Consider the following 14,113-nt stretch of genomic DNA (forward strand, 5'->3'; position numbering starts at 1 on the left):
AATGTATAATTATTTAAACAATTAAATCGTCATAAACTGCAGCAAAAACAGCTTTTATTAAATAAAAACTGACCTGAGGTCAGCTCCCCCCCTGGGTCTGCTGCTGTCTCAGTCACTAACACACAGGTCGGTCAGTAAACTCAGTCTGAGCTGTTTCTCCACATTTTTATCTTCACTTTCTGTCTCCTGCATTTGGTCCATCAGACTGCAGCTGAAAAGTGAGATTTTTATAAATCAAATGTAAAATTAGAATTCAGCTCCATCTGATGGAGATTCAGGTTGGGTAAATGATGATAGCAGACATTATAAAAGAAATTATACATTTTATAACAAACCTTTATTCTATGATGATGACAGAGTTGTCCAAGCTGATTAAAAAGACTCATCATGCTCCACACTGATACGTATATTCTTCAAATCACTGGGTGAAAATGAAGGCTCAGCTCTTTATTTACCCGTTGCTATGGTGAATCCTGTTATCGTACCATTCATAATGGCTTTTTTCTTACTCACGCGCTAGCTCAGAATGAACATACTCAGAGTTGATTGAACTGACTCTGATGAGTTGTTCTGGAACAGGAAACTCAGAGTTGATCAACTCAGAGTCTGTTTTTAAACACGCGCGCTTGTTGAACCTGTTTCCTGCAATAGGGCCCTGTACAAAGTACAAAAGCTTAAGAAAACAACAAAAGGGCAACACAAGGAATTTTTTTTCTTGGCCTTTTTACAGCTTTATTGGACAGTTCTTGCAGTGGAGATACACAGGAAAGCAGAAGGAGAGATGGGGAAGACATGCGGCTACAGGATGGGACTCGAGCCTGCGCCAACCGCTCCGCCACGCAGGATACATGGTCACCTGCTCACGTCCTGAGCCACCCTAGTGCCCAACACAGGGAAACTTGAGTCTGTTCACTCTCTCTACACTAAATGTGCCACCAAAATGAAAATGTTCCTGAATTATAGTTTTCAGGCAGGTCTACATGTAGCAGCATGGGATCACAACTAGACAGAATACAAAAACAAAGGATGACCAAGAACAGCACAATAAACACCAATACTCCACAGGAGCTCAACAGGTTGTCATCACACCATAGATGGCAGACTTCAGAAAGTACATTGTAGCTGGAGCATGTTCAAATCTGTCTCCATCCATGCAGCACTGCAAGAGCCAAAAAGTGGAACAGCAGACACCCTGGCTCAGCATAAAGATGTTGAAAAACCTGAAAAATCTCTTCATGGTAGAACATCACAGCACATTTGTGCCTTCATATCTTTGGAAAAATCACTGAGCAAAAAAAAAAAAAAAATGAACAGTGCACAGAAGATCTACTAGTAATTTAATTCAATTTTATTTATACAGCGCCAAATCACAACAGTCAGCTCAAGGAGCTTTGTAAAGTAAAGACCATACTGTCATAATGGGCAGTGTGGCAGGCAGAATGTGGATTCAAAGATGCAGCACTCAGGAATTGGACCTGAACTCAAAGACACAGCTTTATTGCTGACTCCTCACCAAACACATGGAGCATGGGAAGCTTCTACAAGTGTAAATAATCAAAAGCACTAGAACAGGGAACCACACTACCATGAGAGACAACACAACAAGGAACAGAAGACAACTGAGGGCTTAAATAAACAGTGGAGGGGGTTAGAAAGGAAACAGCTGGGGAAAACAGGCCACAGGTGAACAGAATCTGACTAAGACAAGGGGAAGCAAAACCAAACACAATGCACACAAGACAAGGGCTGGCAAAATGAAAGAGGAAATGACTAATGTAACAAAAACAGGGAGGCAGGAACACAGAAAACACAAACCACTGAGACAGAACTAGATACTCCAAACTGAAACATTAAAGAAACTTCAGAACTTACAATAACCTAGGAATCTAAATCATAACAACCTAAGAGACGTGACTCAAAGAATTAAAATAACAGAACTTCAAAAGCTCAAAAAACACAAAACACTGGGCAAAAAACCCAGGACCTTGAAACATACAGTAATACAGAGAAAACCCAACAATCAAAACAACACCCCTATAAGCAAGCACTTGGCAACCTCTCCCCTCCTATCATAGATGGCCCACTGTCAGCTACAAGGAGGTTGATTTTATCCAGCTCCAGAGAATTCTTATCAAAGAAACTTTCCATAGAAATGTGCATGGCCTCAAATGTTGCATTGCTCTTAATGGGCAAAAGGCACACTAGCTCCTGTGTCCACAACTGCACTTCAGTTCAGCAATTAAAGTTGAAAAACTGTCTTTACACAAAGTTTCCTGTCTCCATGCCGCCGTCGAATCCGAAAGCTGTTCCTGCTTCACATAGTTAATGATGTCATCTTTGTGTTTATCACCAGCAAACAACTCCTACACGGGTTTCACACTTTCACAAGCTCAGCGTCCACAAATCGCTTGGCCTTTTTAGCAAAAAAACTACTTTACAACTTGAAGGCCGCAATCTTGTCTTTTCATGCAATGCTACCAACCAGAAAAGCTACACTGAAGCTAGCATGTTTTGTCTCATAATGGTGCTTAATATTTGCACACAGCAACTGTCATTTGGCATATTAAACACAATGGTTCTGCATTGGCATGAGGTGGCAAAATGGAGGCAAACTCATCTGTCCATTTGTTATTAAACTGTTTCTGACATTAACTTCTCTCCATTTACTAACCTCACTCATTTTTTGCCAATGCCAAGATATTCATTGAGGGATACACGTCTTTTTCTGTGCAGGTCAGCAGTGATTCTGTTCACTCCCTTCATGGCCCAAATCATTAGGACCTAAAGAGCCATGAACAAACTAAAGATCAGAGGACTTACAGACCGTTCCCTTTGTTAAAGTTGTGACAAATTATTAAGTATTTGCTACACAATCAAATGGAAAACTATAAATTATTTTAATTTTAAACAAATATAAGAAATGGCTGTGGGCTAGTCAGCAGACAATCATGGACCATATTTGGCCTGCGGGCCATGAGATCAGTATGACTGTTGTAGGGTCTTTACAATATATAGAATAGAATAGAATAGCTTTGTTTTCATTGTAAAACACATATAATGAAATTACAGAACTTAAAGTGCCTTGAAGCGATTGCTGTTGTGTTTTAGCACTATATAAATAAAATTGAATTCATCCATCCATCCATCCATTCGCTTCCGCACATCCTGTTAAGGGTCGCGGGGGGGCTGGAGCCTATCCCAGCTGTCATAGGGCGAGAGGCAGGGTACACCTTGAACAGGTCGCCAGCCTGTTGCAGGGCCAACACAGAGGGACAGACGACCTTTCACACTCACAGTCATGCTCTCATTCACACCTATGGTCAATTTAGATTAGCCAATCAACCTAACCCCAGTAAGTGCATGTCTTTGGAATGTGGGAGGAAACCGGAGTACCCGGAGGAAACCCACGCAAGCACGGGGAGAACATGCAAACTCCACACAGAGAGAGGGAGAGGCCTGGGCCAAGGTGGAATCGAACCCAGGCCTTCCAGATGGTATTCTAACTGTGAGGCAGCAGTGCTAACCACTACGCCACCGTGCTGCCCAAAATTGAATTCAATTCAATTGAAATATTACTGGTATTATATTATGGTAGTAATACAGTATATAGTAAGAGGCATCTTCTATGTTTGCTTCTTTCTGAATACATCTTTGTGACATGGCAGCCGTTGATTGCGTCAGCTCTGCAAACCCAGTTGATGGACAATACTGTGGACGGTGCAAAGAAGCATCACACAGCGCCCTCCTTAGACCACCCAGTGTGATGCTCCACTCACCAACTAGAAAAGACAAGTCATGGATTTCAGTTGCAGCACCCCATCCATGTCTCTGATCTTCCTCCAGCAGATCCAGCAACACTGCCAGACACTTTTTGTTCAGGCAAACATCAGGCCTGTTGTACTGCTGTTTAAAGAAAGTCCAGGACCGGGTCAGTCAGGTTAATCTTGCAGAGTCCACTTTAAACAACTTCACATTGGCTTCCCCCCCCCCCCCCCCCCCCCCCATCTGTATTCTAATATTCTTGATTTCTTGTAAACATTCTGTTATTGTAAATGTTTTTTTCTTTCTTATTCTCTTTTATTTTCTTCTCATCATTCATTAATCAGCTGTTTAAAATATTCAAAATGAGTTTTATGTTAAAAAACAAGTGTAGATAAAATAACTTTATAAAGAGAACAATCTGTCCATTCTCTCCCTGCTTTCCTGTGTTCTCCTCTCCTTGGCTTCTCTCTGCAGCCTCATATCCTCTTTGATGAGCTTCAGGAGTTCATCGTCACTGTCCCTCCTTGTTCTTCCTCTTGGTACTACCTGACTGCCTTCCTCATCCTCTTCCTCCTGGTCACCCACTGCTGCACTTGGCCATGGAATGTCCTCAGGCATGGAAGCAATTAGGAGAGGAGTGCAAGACCTCTGTCCCAACACCTCATCCATGAGGACAAACCAGCAACAGGGGGCTTCCCACTGACTCCCTCTCCTGACCCTGGATACCTGAAATCCTAAAGGCAGAGGAAATCAAAAATGGCAGTGCAAGGGGGTAACCTTCCTCTGCAGGCCCATCTTCTTTTGAATTATCCTAACCACAGACAAAAAATAAGAAAGAAGTGCATGGCAACTATGTTAATCCCTGAATGCAAACTTAGGAAAATTAGAAAGGTTTCAAAGCAGAACCCACAGCATCCACAGAAACAACTTGGATGCCCTATTTTGTTTTTAAAAGAAAAGAAAACAGGACAGGACTACTCAAATGCAGAATAATACTGCCCGAGATAATGGCTGTTTCCCAGAAAACTGCTTTTTATTGCAGCAGCAACTGACACCCCTCTTACTCAGTCCTCCCCAGTGATATGCTCCTGGTAATGCAGGGGGGAATCAACACTCTTGTGTTATCCCTTCTTCCTGAATTGCTCTCCATACCACTACTTCTAATTACACTGGTCAACAATGATTTTGCTACCTGGAGAAAAATACCTGATATAAGACATTTCGGGTATGCTAAATCCAAATCTATGATCAGAATTTCTCTAGCACGTCAGGTTCTTGAGTTATGCACATGTCAATATTTAGCTAATGTACTGCTGTACTGGTGCTTCTCACACAAATGTAGAGTGTGCTAAGATTTTCTAATTTTGAACTAGAACAGAATTTAGCAATAATTTGGGTGATTTGGGGTGCTGAATCCAAATGTGGTCATTAAAATTCAATCAACTTAAGTTTATATTGAGATATATTGAGAATCAACAATGCTAATGACTGCTTTGATCTGTTAGTAGATAGAAACAAAGTTTTAGTGCTACATCATGTGATGGAATAGTGTTTCTGGGGCAGTCCAAAGTGATGCCAAGCTTAAAGCTGGATCTTTGATGGACCCTAAGTCCATGAGCTTATTAGAGACAAAGACTTTCCCTCTAAGCTCAGACCCTTGTGTTGGTATCACTCCCTTCCACTAGAGGGCTCCAATCATTGTTTACATTTTTTGGGCTGTCTGACGTGCAAGGAAGAAAGAGACACGATAGCCTTTTCAGCTACAGAGAGCCAAACAGAAAAAACAAAGCAGACAAAGATTAAACCTGTCACTTAACTATCCAAATAACATTGCCCCAACGTGGTAAGTTGATCTGATTATTGTCAAACATTTGTTTAATTGTGCAAACGGACGTTGTGTTGTTTTGAAGATGTAAACTATCGTTGTTTTGCATAAAAGTGAAATACGTTTTCCCGCATGGGTTTTCAAAGGAGATATGTCGCTGTATTCAATCAGAATATCCGTGAGATGCACAAATTCGGTTTAATTTTGTGTTTAGATCTGTAAGATCCTCATAATGTGTAATCTGATGTGTTGTTGCATTTGTTTAGAGTATAAAGCTAAGCGTCTTGACAGTTTATCAACCTGGAAAATGTAATGTTAGAGATTGTAAAATGTTTAAATGCTGAATTTGAATCTCAGAGTTATAAGTGATTAATCTAGCACAAACTTAAATGTGAGTTATTCAAACGGTTTATAGTGAAAGGTTCTAAATTTGTGTTTATTTGTATTATGATCTTAAATATTGTAATTTCATTTTATTTACAGTATAACCGGCTGTCATTAGGCTGTGTATAGCCAGAGGGCAATAAAAAACAACTACAACAAAACAACAAGTTTATGTTATTCGTAACATAAAGTTATACACGTCGGCAACATGTCCAACAAAGAAGAGTCTGAGGGAGAAGCAGACCTCGCGACACTGAGGAGAAGGCGAGGACAAGCCAAAGCAGCCATAACTAAAATGATTACAGCTGCAAATATAAAGATAAGAGAAAATGAGCCTGAAGAGTTGAAGGCAGTACTGGAGAGCCTTGACCTAGCTGTCACTCGACTCCAGGAAACACACAGACTTTATCATGATAGGCTCACTGAGGATATTGACAAAGAAGAGTCGGAAGCCTATGAGAAGGTCATCTTGATGAGTGTTCATGATGTGCGCCACGATGCTTTAGCCTGGCTGCAAGAAGTTTACACTCCTGGTGAAGTTGATGATCAGCTAATTGCTGGTGAATTGGACATCATAAATCAAACTCCTCCAGATGACACGGATGATGACAACCCCATGTCAGCTGAGCTAGAAAACCTACGTGCCTTACGAAAGAAAGAACAAGAAAACTTTGAGCTATTGCTTCGGCGCAACAAAGAGGAGTTTGAACTGGAACTCCAGCGAATGCATCACAAGGCCGAGCTAGATGCACAGATATTACACAATCAACAAAAGATACAAGCTGTAACAACAGATCTATATTCTACACCTAAGGCTGGCAAGAGCCCATCAACAACACGACCATCACTGTCACCAATATCAGAAGATTCAATCTCACACCTGCTTGAATTATCAAGGCAGCAGTATCAAGCCCAAGTGGACTCCCTGAGGCTCCCACCAACTAACATGATAAAGTTCAATGGTGACCCCCTTCAGTACTGGAAGTTCATGAGGCTTTTCACCACAATGGTGGACAAAGAGTCTGTTGCTGCAGAAGAGAAGTTAACTCGTCTACACCAGTACACTGAAGGAAAAGCTCAAGATGCTGTTAGTCACTGCTTATACAATCCCGATCCCAGTGCAGGCTTCAAGGAAGCACTCGAGCGACTAAAAACAAGATTTGGAAATCCTCATACCATCTCCCAGGCTTGGGTTGAGAAGGTTTTGAACTTTAAAGAGATAAGAGACAATGTGCAACTCAGAGATTTTGCGGACCAACTGAGAGGCTGCAAAGATACACTTTCTGCTATGAAATGTGAGGAAGAGCTCAGTGGTCGCCGCACATTGGTTGAAATCATCAGTAAACTACCACCAGATCTCAGGTCCAAATGGTTAAATGTAAACTACGATATCACTAAGGGGGGACGTCTACCTAAACTTGAGGACGTTGTCAACTTTGTTGAGACAGAGGCTGAGAAGAGATCTGACCCAGTCTTTGGTGGCATAGTGAGTTACAAGAAGCAGGAGAAACCAAGCAATGTTATGTTATCCACCAAAAGCTCAAAGAAACCTCGGCCAAACTACTCTGCAAATGTTAAGGCAGCTGCAGTTCAAGAGAACAAGTTTACACCCACCAAACGGCCAGTTAATTCAAAATGTCTAAAGTGTTCAGAGCTCCACTTCCTGAACCAGTGCCCAGCTTTCCGATCACTGACTGTGCCAGAACGCCTCATGTTTGTTCAGGAGAAGCACCTGTGCCAAAACTGTTTCATGATGGGTCATAGTGCTGAGGTATGCACACGCAATTGGGTATGCAACGTACCTGGCTGTGGACAGAAACATAACAAATGGCTACACCCAAACCACACTAACAAGCAAAATACAGCAGCAAGTCAGAATGCCACTGGTGACAATAAAACAACTCAACAAACACAATCTACCCAATCACCTAACGTCACTTGTGGATTTGCTGGTGCTGGAAATGGTAAAGTTTGCTTACCTATTGTTCCTGTGGTTGTTAGAGGCAAAGCTAGCAACATCAGTTCTGTCACATATGCATTGCTTGACCCTGGAGCCAACACAAGTTTAGTGTCAGAAGAACTTACAAAGAAACTCAAGGTCAAAGGCAAACCTGCAAGGCTGGATCTTGACACAGTAGGAGGCAGCCAAGAAGGCATATTTACTCGATGTGTGAATCTTGAGATAGACTCTCTACATGATGGCAACATGTATACACTCAATGGTGTGAGAACCCTAAGAAAGTTAAACATAGGTCTCAGCTGCCTTGCCACACCTGATGAGGTTGCCAGATGGGATCACTTAGCAGGCATTCCTATTCCCAGTGTTAACTCTGATGATGTGCACCTCGTCATTGGACAGGATGCCCCACGCCTTCTCAGAGCTGAAGAATATCGTGTAGGTGGAGATAATGATCCATATGCTACAAGGACAGTGCTTGGTTGGGCCATAAATGGACCAATTGATTACAAAGAAGGCGGAAAGAATGTCAAGGCCTATTTCCTCAAGTCAGATCACAGTCTGCAAATGCAGGTGGAGAGGTTTTGGAAGCTTGATGACCCCACCCAAAAGGACAGCCTATCAATCAACGACCAGAAGGTGATTAAGCAGTGGGAGAATTCAGTCTCTAAAGATGGCTCACACTACATCTTAGACATACCTTTTAAGAACGAAGCTGTGGCGCTACCAAACAATGTCAACTTAGCAGCACACAGACTGCAACTCCTGGAACGTAGACTGACAAAAAATGCAGACTTGCAAATGAAGTATGTAGAGGCAATGAAGTCAACCATCAACAATGGCTATGCGGAAGCAGTCCCTGCTTCGTTTCCTGACCGCAATGATGGCAAGGTATGGTACCTCCCGCATCATCCAGTGATTCATCCTCGCAAGCCAGAAAAGGTACGGGTCGTCTTTGACTGTGCAGCTAAGTACGATGGAGTATCGCTCAATGATGTTGTTCATCAAGGACCAGACTTAACAAACAAGTTAATAACTGTGTTAATTCGATTCAGACAAGGTCCTATTGCTATGATGGCAGATATCGAAGGCATGTTTAACCAGATTTATGTAACACCAGACCACAGAGACATTCTGCGATTCCTGTGGTGGAAAGACCATGATCAAAGGAATGAGGTAGTTACCTACCGTATGACATCTCACCTCTTTGGCGGAGTGTGGTCTCCAAGTGCAGCAAGTTTTGCCTTAAGAAAATGTGCATCTGACCATGCACATCTGTATGATGCAGACACCATCTCCACTGTTGAAAGAAACTTCTACGTGGATGATTGTCTGAAATCTTCTGACTCACCTCAACAAGCCATCCATCTAGCAGCGCAGCTGACCAACCTACTCAAGCAAGGAGGCTTTCACTTGACCAAATGGACAAGCAATTCTGCAGAGGTCCTGAAGTCCATCCCAGAGCAGGAACATGCAAAGCGCTCACCGTCATTGGACCTGGATCAAGATCCACCAATGGAGAGAGCTCTGGGTGTGTTATGGGACATAAAAAATGATTGCCTCACATTCAGTGTGAATGTTAAGGGCAAACCCAGCACCAAAAGAGGCATGTTAAGCACAATAAGCTCGGTCTATGACCCCCTGGGTTTAGCTGGCCCATTCATTTTACGAGGAAAGGCACTATTCCAGTCACTGTGTCGCATGAAGCTAGGCTGGGACGAAACCATTCCAAGTAAGATTGCTGAGCAATGGGGCCGGTGGTTGGATGACCTACCAAGACTTTGCAAGCTACAAATCCCTCGATGCCTCAGACCAACAGTCTATACTGTACCTTCAGTCACCATGCAGCTCCATCACTTCAGCGATGCGTCTGAGTTGGGATACGGTGCCGTCTCCTATCTCAGGCTCGTTTGCCATAATAACATATACTGTAACATCATCATGTCCAGGAACAGGCTGGCTCCAGTCAAAACAACCACTATCCCAAGACTAGAACTGGCGGCGGCGGTGGTAGCAGTGCAGCTTGACCTGAAAATCCACCAAAGCTTTGAGCTACCCCTACTGGACTCCGTCTTCTGGACTGATAGCACCATTGTGCTGCATTACATCAGAAATGAAGATAAAAGGTATCAAACCTTTGTCGCAAATAGAATCTCACAGATCCATGAAGTTTCAGCAGCCTCGCAATGGAAGTACATCTGCACAGAGCACAACCCTGCAGATGATGTTTCTAGAGGATTATCAGCTGAAGAACTCGCAAGCAAGGAGTGCTGGCACAAAGGTCCTGCTTTCCTTTGGCAGAGAGAAGAGTTTTGGCCTCTCCAGCCGGAACTAGGTGGCTTACCTTCAGAAGCTGAGGTAAAGAAATCAAGTCAGACATACACAATCTCATCTAAAGTCACCACTCATTCAGCAGTTGATTGTTTCTTCCACAAGTATTCCTCCTGGTACAAACTCAAGCGAGCTATTGCATTGATCTTACGGGCAAAAGACATTCTTTTGAAGAAGATGAAAACTAAACTATGTGCACCTGTAACGCTTAATGATCTGAAGCGGGCAGAGATTTCCATCATTGACTATGTTCAACGCTCCCAGATCACCAAGCCACTGAGGGTTAATAACTTGAGGAAGTTAGCACCAGTACGCCTCAGTGATGGACTACTTCGAGTTGGAGGCAGACTCACCAATGCTCCAATACCTGAAGCAGCAAAACACCCAGTGATCTTGCCACAGAAGCATCATGTCAGTGAACTCATCATATGGCACTTCCACAAACTCACAGGTCATTCAGGTGTTGAGAGGGTCCTCTCTGAGATTAGGCAATCCTTCTGGATTGTCAGAGGACGCATCACAGTGAAACGAGTCCTAGCACGGTGCATACCATGCAAAAGGCACAGAGCTCCAATCAGTACGCAGTACATGGCCGACCTACCAGCTGATCGTGTGACTCCAAGTCAACCACCTTTCACCATTGTTGGAGTCGATTACTTCGGTCCCATTAACATCAGAAGGGGACGCAGTGAGGTGAAGAGGTATGGTTGCCTGTTCACTTGCCTAACAACCAGGGCCATTCATTTGGAGGTAGCGCACAGTTTGGACACAGATTCCTTTATAAATGCTCTTCAGCGTTTCATGGCTCGTCGGGGAACACCTCAATTGATGCGCTCGGACAACGGATCAAATTTCGTTGGTGCCCGCAGTGAACTACAGAAAGCGCTGGATGAATGGAATCAACAAAAGATTGAAGAACATCTGCTCCAAAGAGAAACACAATGGAAGTTCAACCCCCCAGCAGCCTCACACATGGGAGGTGTATGGGAGAGGCAGATCCGAACAGTGCGTTCAATCCTCATGGGCCTTACAGGACAACAGACTCTGGATGATGAAGGATTAATGACACTCTTCTGCATCATTGAAAAAATTGTCAATGGACGACCACTAACAAAGCTGTCAGAGGACCCAAGAGATGGTCAGCCTCTGACTCCTAACGATTTGCTTCTGTTAAGACCTGAGTGTTCTCTACCCCCTGGTCACTTTGTGAAGCAGGATCTGTACCGTCGACGCTGGCGCCAGGTCCAGTACTTGGCGGACATTTTCTGGACTCGATGGACAAAGGAGTATTTGCCTAGTCTACAGCAGAGGCAGAAGTGGACCCACCATTCCAGAAATTATCAAGTAGGTGATCTTGTACTAGTTCTGCATGAATCAACACCTCGCAGTCAGTGGCCCCTTGGATTGGTCATTGATGTCAATGTTGGAGCTGATGGACTGGTACGTTCAGTTCAAGTAAAGACACAAACAGGTATTTATACTCGCCCCATCCACAAACTATGTTTGCTGGAAGGGAATATGGACAAGTAAGCTCTACAGACTTTCAGCTTGTGTTTTCCATGAGACTGTTACAATAGTTGTTAGCCGTGTGTTCAAGATTAACAGTTATTGCTCTAAAGTGCATGTATTACTGTATTATTACATAGTCGTTCACCAATTTTACTTGGATGACCATCTGTTGAGGTCATCGGGGCCGGGATGTTGGTATCACTCCCTTCCACTAGAGGGCTCCAATCATTGTTTACATTTTTTGGGCTGTCTGACGTGCAAGGAAGAAAGAGACACGATAGCCTTTTCAGCTACAGAGAGCCAAACAGAAAAAACAAAGCAGACAAAGATTAAACCTGTCACTTAACTATCCAAATAACATTGCCCCAACGTGGTAAGTTGATCTGATTATTGTCAAACATTTGTTTAATTGTGCAAACGGACGTTGTGTTGTTTTGAAGATGTAAACTATCGTTGTTTTGCATAAAAGTGAAATACGTTTTCCCGCATGGGTTTTCAAAGGAGATATGTCGCTGTATTCAATCAGAATATCCGTGAGATGCACAAATTCGGTTTAATTTTGTGTTTAGATCTGTAAGATCCTCATAATGTGTAATCTGATGTGTTGTTGCATTTGTTTAGAGTATAAAGCTAAGCGTCTTGACAGTTTATCAACCTGGAAAATGTAATGTTAGAGATTGTAAAATGTTTAAATGCTGAATTTGAATCTCAGAGTTATAAGTGATTAATCTAGCACAAACTTAAATGTGAGTTATTCAAACGGTTTATAGTGAAAGGTTCTAAATTTGTGTTTATTTGTATTATGATCTTAAATATTGTAATTTCATTTTATTTACAGTATAACCGGCTGTCATTAGGCTGTGTATAGCCAGAGGGCAATAAAAAACAACTACAACAAAACAACAAGTTTATGTTATTCGTAACACCTTGAACTAAGAGCATGGGAATCATTTGTTCAGGTGGGGCAGAATTTCTTGGGCAACCACAAATCCACAAACTATGAAGATCTAGTTGATGAGATGCTCGTATTATTCAAACATGGGTCGCAGATTGTCACCTAAGATTCACCTCCTTCACTCTCATCTTGACTTCTTTCCACCCAGTTTGGGTGATGTGAGCAATGAGCATGGAGAAAGGTTCCATCAAGATATCTCTGAGGTGGAGATCAGGTGCCAGGGGCACTATAACACAATCATGATGGTGACTACTGCTGGTTTCTACAGCATGAAACTTCCATGAAGCACAAGAGCAAGTGTTTGTCACACTTTTGAACTGTTTAGGCAGATTAACTGTGGACTTCATTAGTTTAAGATGCCTCATATAATTGATTTTGGTATATGGGTCTTTTTTAAGATTTATTTTGGCCTTTTCGGCTTTATTTGATAGTTTTCCACTACAGACAGACAGGAAATCCGGGAGGAGAAACGGAGGAAGACATGCGACAAGTGGCGACAGGCTGGAAATAGAACCTGCAGCCGCCGCACAGCCAAGAGGCATACATGGTTGCCTGCTCACAACCTGAGCTATAATGTTCAACTTTTCCAAATGATCTCTCCTTATTGAAATAATGTAATGTTAATACTTGGGAATACAAACTTTATTCCAATCTAATTTCTAACTCTAATGAATGTACTCAGCTTGAACACTGAGCAGAGCAAAATAAAGAAGTTTAAAAAATAGCTCTACTTTCTGTTGCCTACATTATAAAGGGGGATTTTGCCTCCACACCTAAACAGAACAATGAGTACAGTCAGGGGTTAAAGTGGGATTCAGCAGGTGGAGGAACCCTAACAGTCTAATCATCATCACTTGATGACCTAACTGTGAGCACGAACACCACAGCCACGCCGACCAGTCCGACACAGAGCTTTACCTGGTTATCCTTCATTAAACTGCTGAGTGTTTGAACAACACAAAGTTAGTATATCTCAGTTTGTTTTGCAGGATGTGTCACAACATGAAAAAATCATAACTTCACATCATATACAGATCCAATATCTGATTTTAAAATGAGGACATTACATGTAAGCTTTAAATGTCCAGTTTATCAGAAGTCACTGAGCAGTCCATAACTTTAAAGTATAACCACTCTTTTTCCTCTCCTGTCCTGTTTTTCTTACATCTTTTTCCATCTCTGAGTGAACTGCTCTCTCATTACTGCTGGACCTTTAGCTAGCAGACATACAAGCTGTACACAAACACTTTTTGTGGTTGCTGATATTTGTTGAGCTGCAAAAAATGTTGCATTTGAAATGACCTGACACGATGATAAGCACTACTGCCTTTACACTTGCTCGTCTTCTGTAAGAGTAGCTAGATGTTGAAGTACTGTGGCCACAGATCAT

General features: G+C 42.5%; 1 protein-coding gene across 1 annotated transcript; it reads left to right on the forward strand.

The window, feature by feature from the left end:
* Positions 1-6,179: 6,179 nt before the first annotated feature.
* LOC115777334 (uncharacterized) lies at positions 6,180-13,007 on the forward strand. Its single transcript, XM_030725211.1, has 4 exons — positions 6,180-7,202; positions 7,866-11,699; positions 12,728-12,789; positions 12,872-13,007. The coding sequence occupies exons 1-4, from the start codon at positions 6,180-6,182 to the stop codon at positions 13,005-13,007; spliced, it is 5,055 nt and encodes a 1,684-aa protein (XP_030581071.1).
* Positions 13,008-14,113: the final 1,106 nt, after the last annotated feature.

Source organism: Archocentrus centrarchus, unplaced genomic scaffold (genome assembly GCF_007364275.1).
Source record: "Archocentrus centrarchus isolate MPI-CPG fArcCen1 unplaced genomic scaffold, fArcCen1 scaffold_50_ctg1, whole genome shotgun sequence".
NCBI classification, from domain to species: domain Eukaryota; kingdom Metazoa; phylum Chordata; class Actinopteri; order Cichliformes; family Cichlidae; genus Archocentrus; species Archocentrus centrarchus.

Coding starts and splice junctions, on each gene's coding strand:
- LOC115777334 (XM_030725211.1), top strand. CDS start 6,180: ATGTCCAACAAAGAAGAGTCTGAGGGAGAAGCAGACCTCGCGACACTG. Junction 7,203..7,865: donor TTAAAGAGATAAGAGACAAT/GTGCAACTCAGA, acceptor ACTGGTGACAAT/AAAACAACTCAACAAACACA. Junction 11,700..12,727: donor ATGTTGGAGCTGATGGACTG/GTACGTTCAGTT, acceptor TCATTTGTTCAG/GTGGGGCAGAATTTCTTGGG.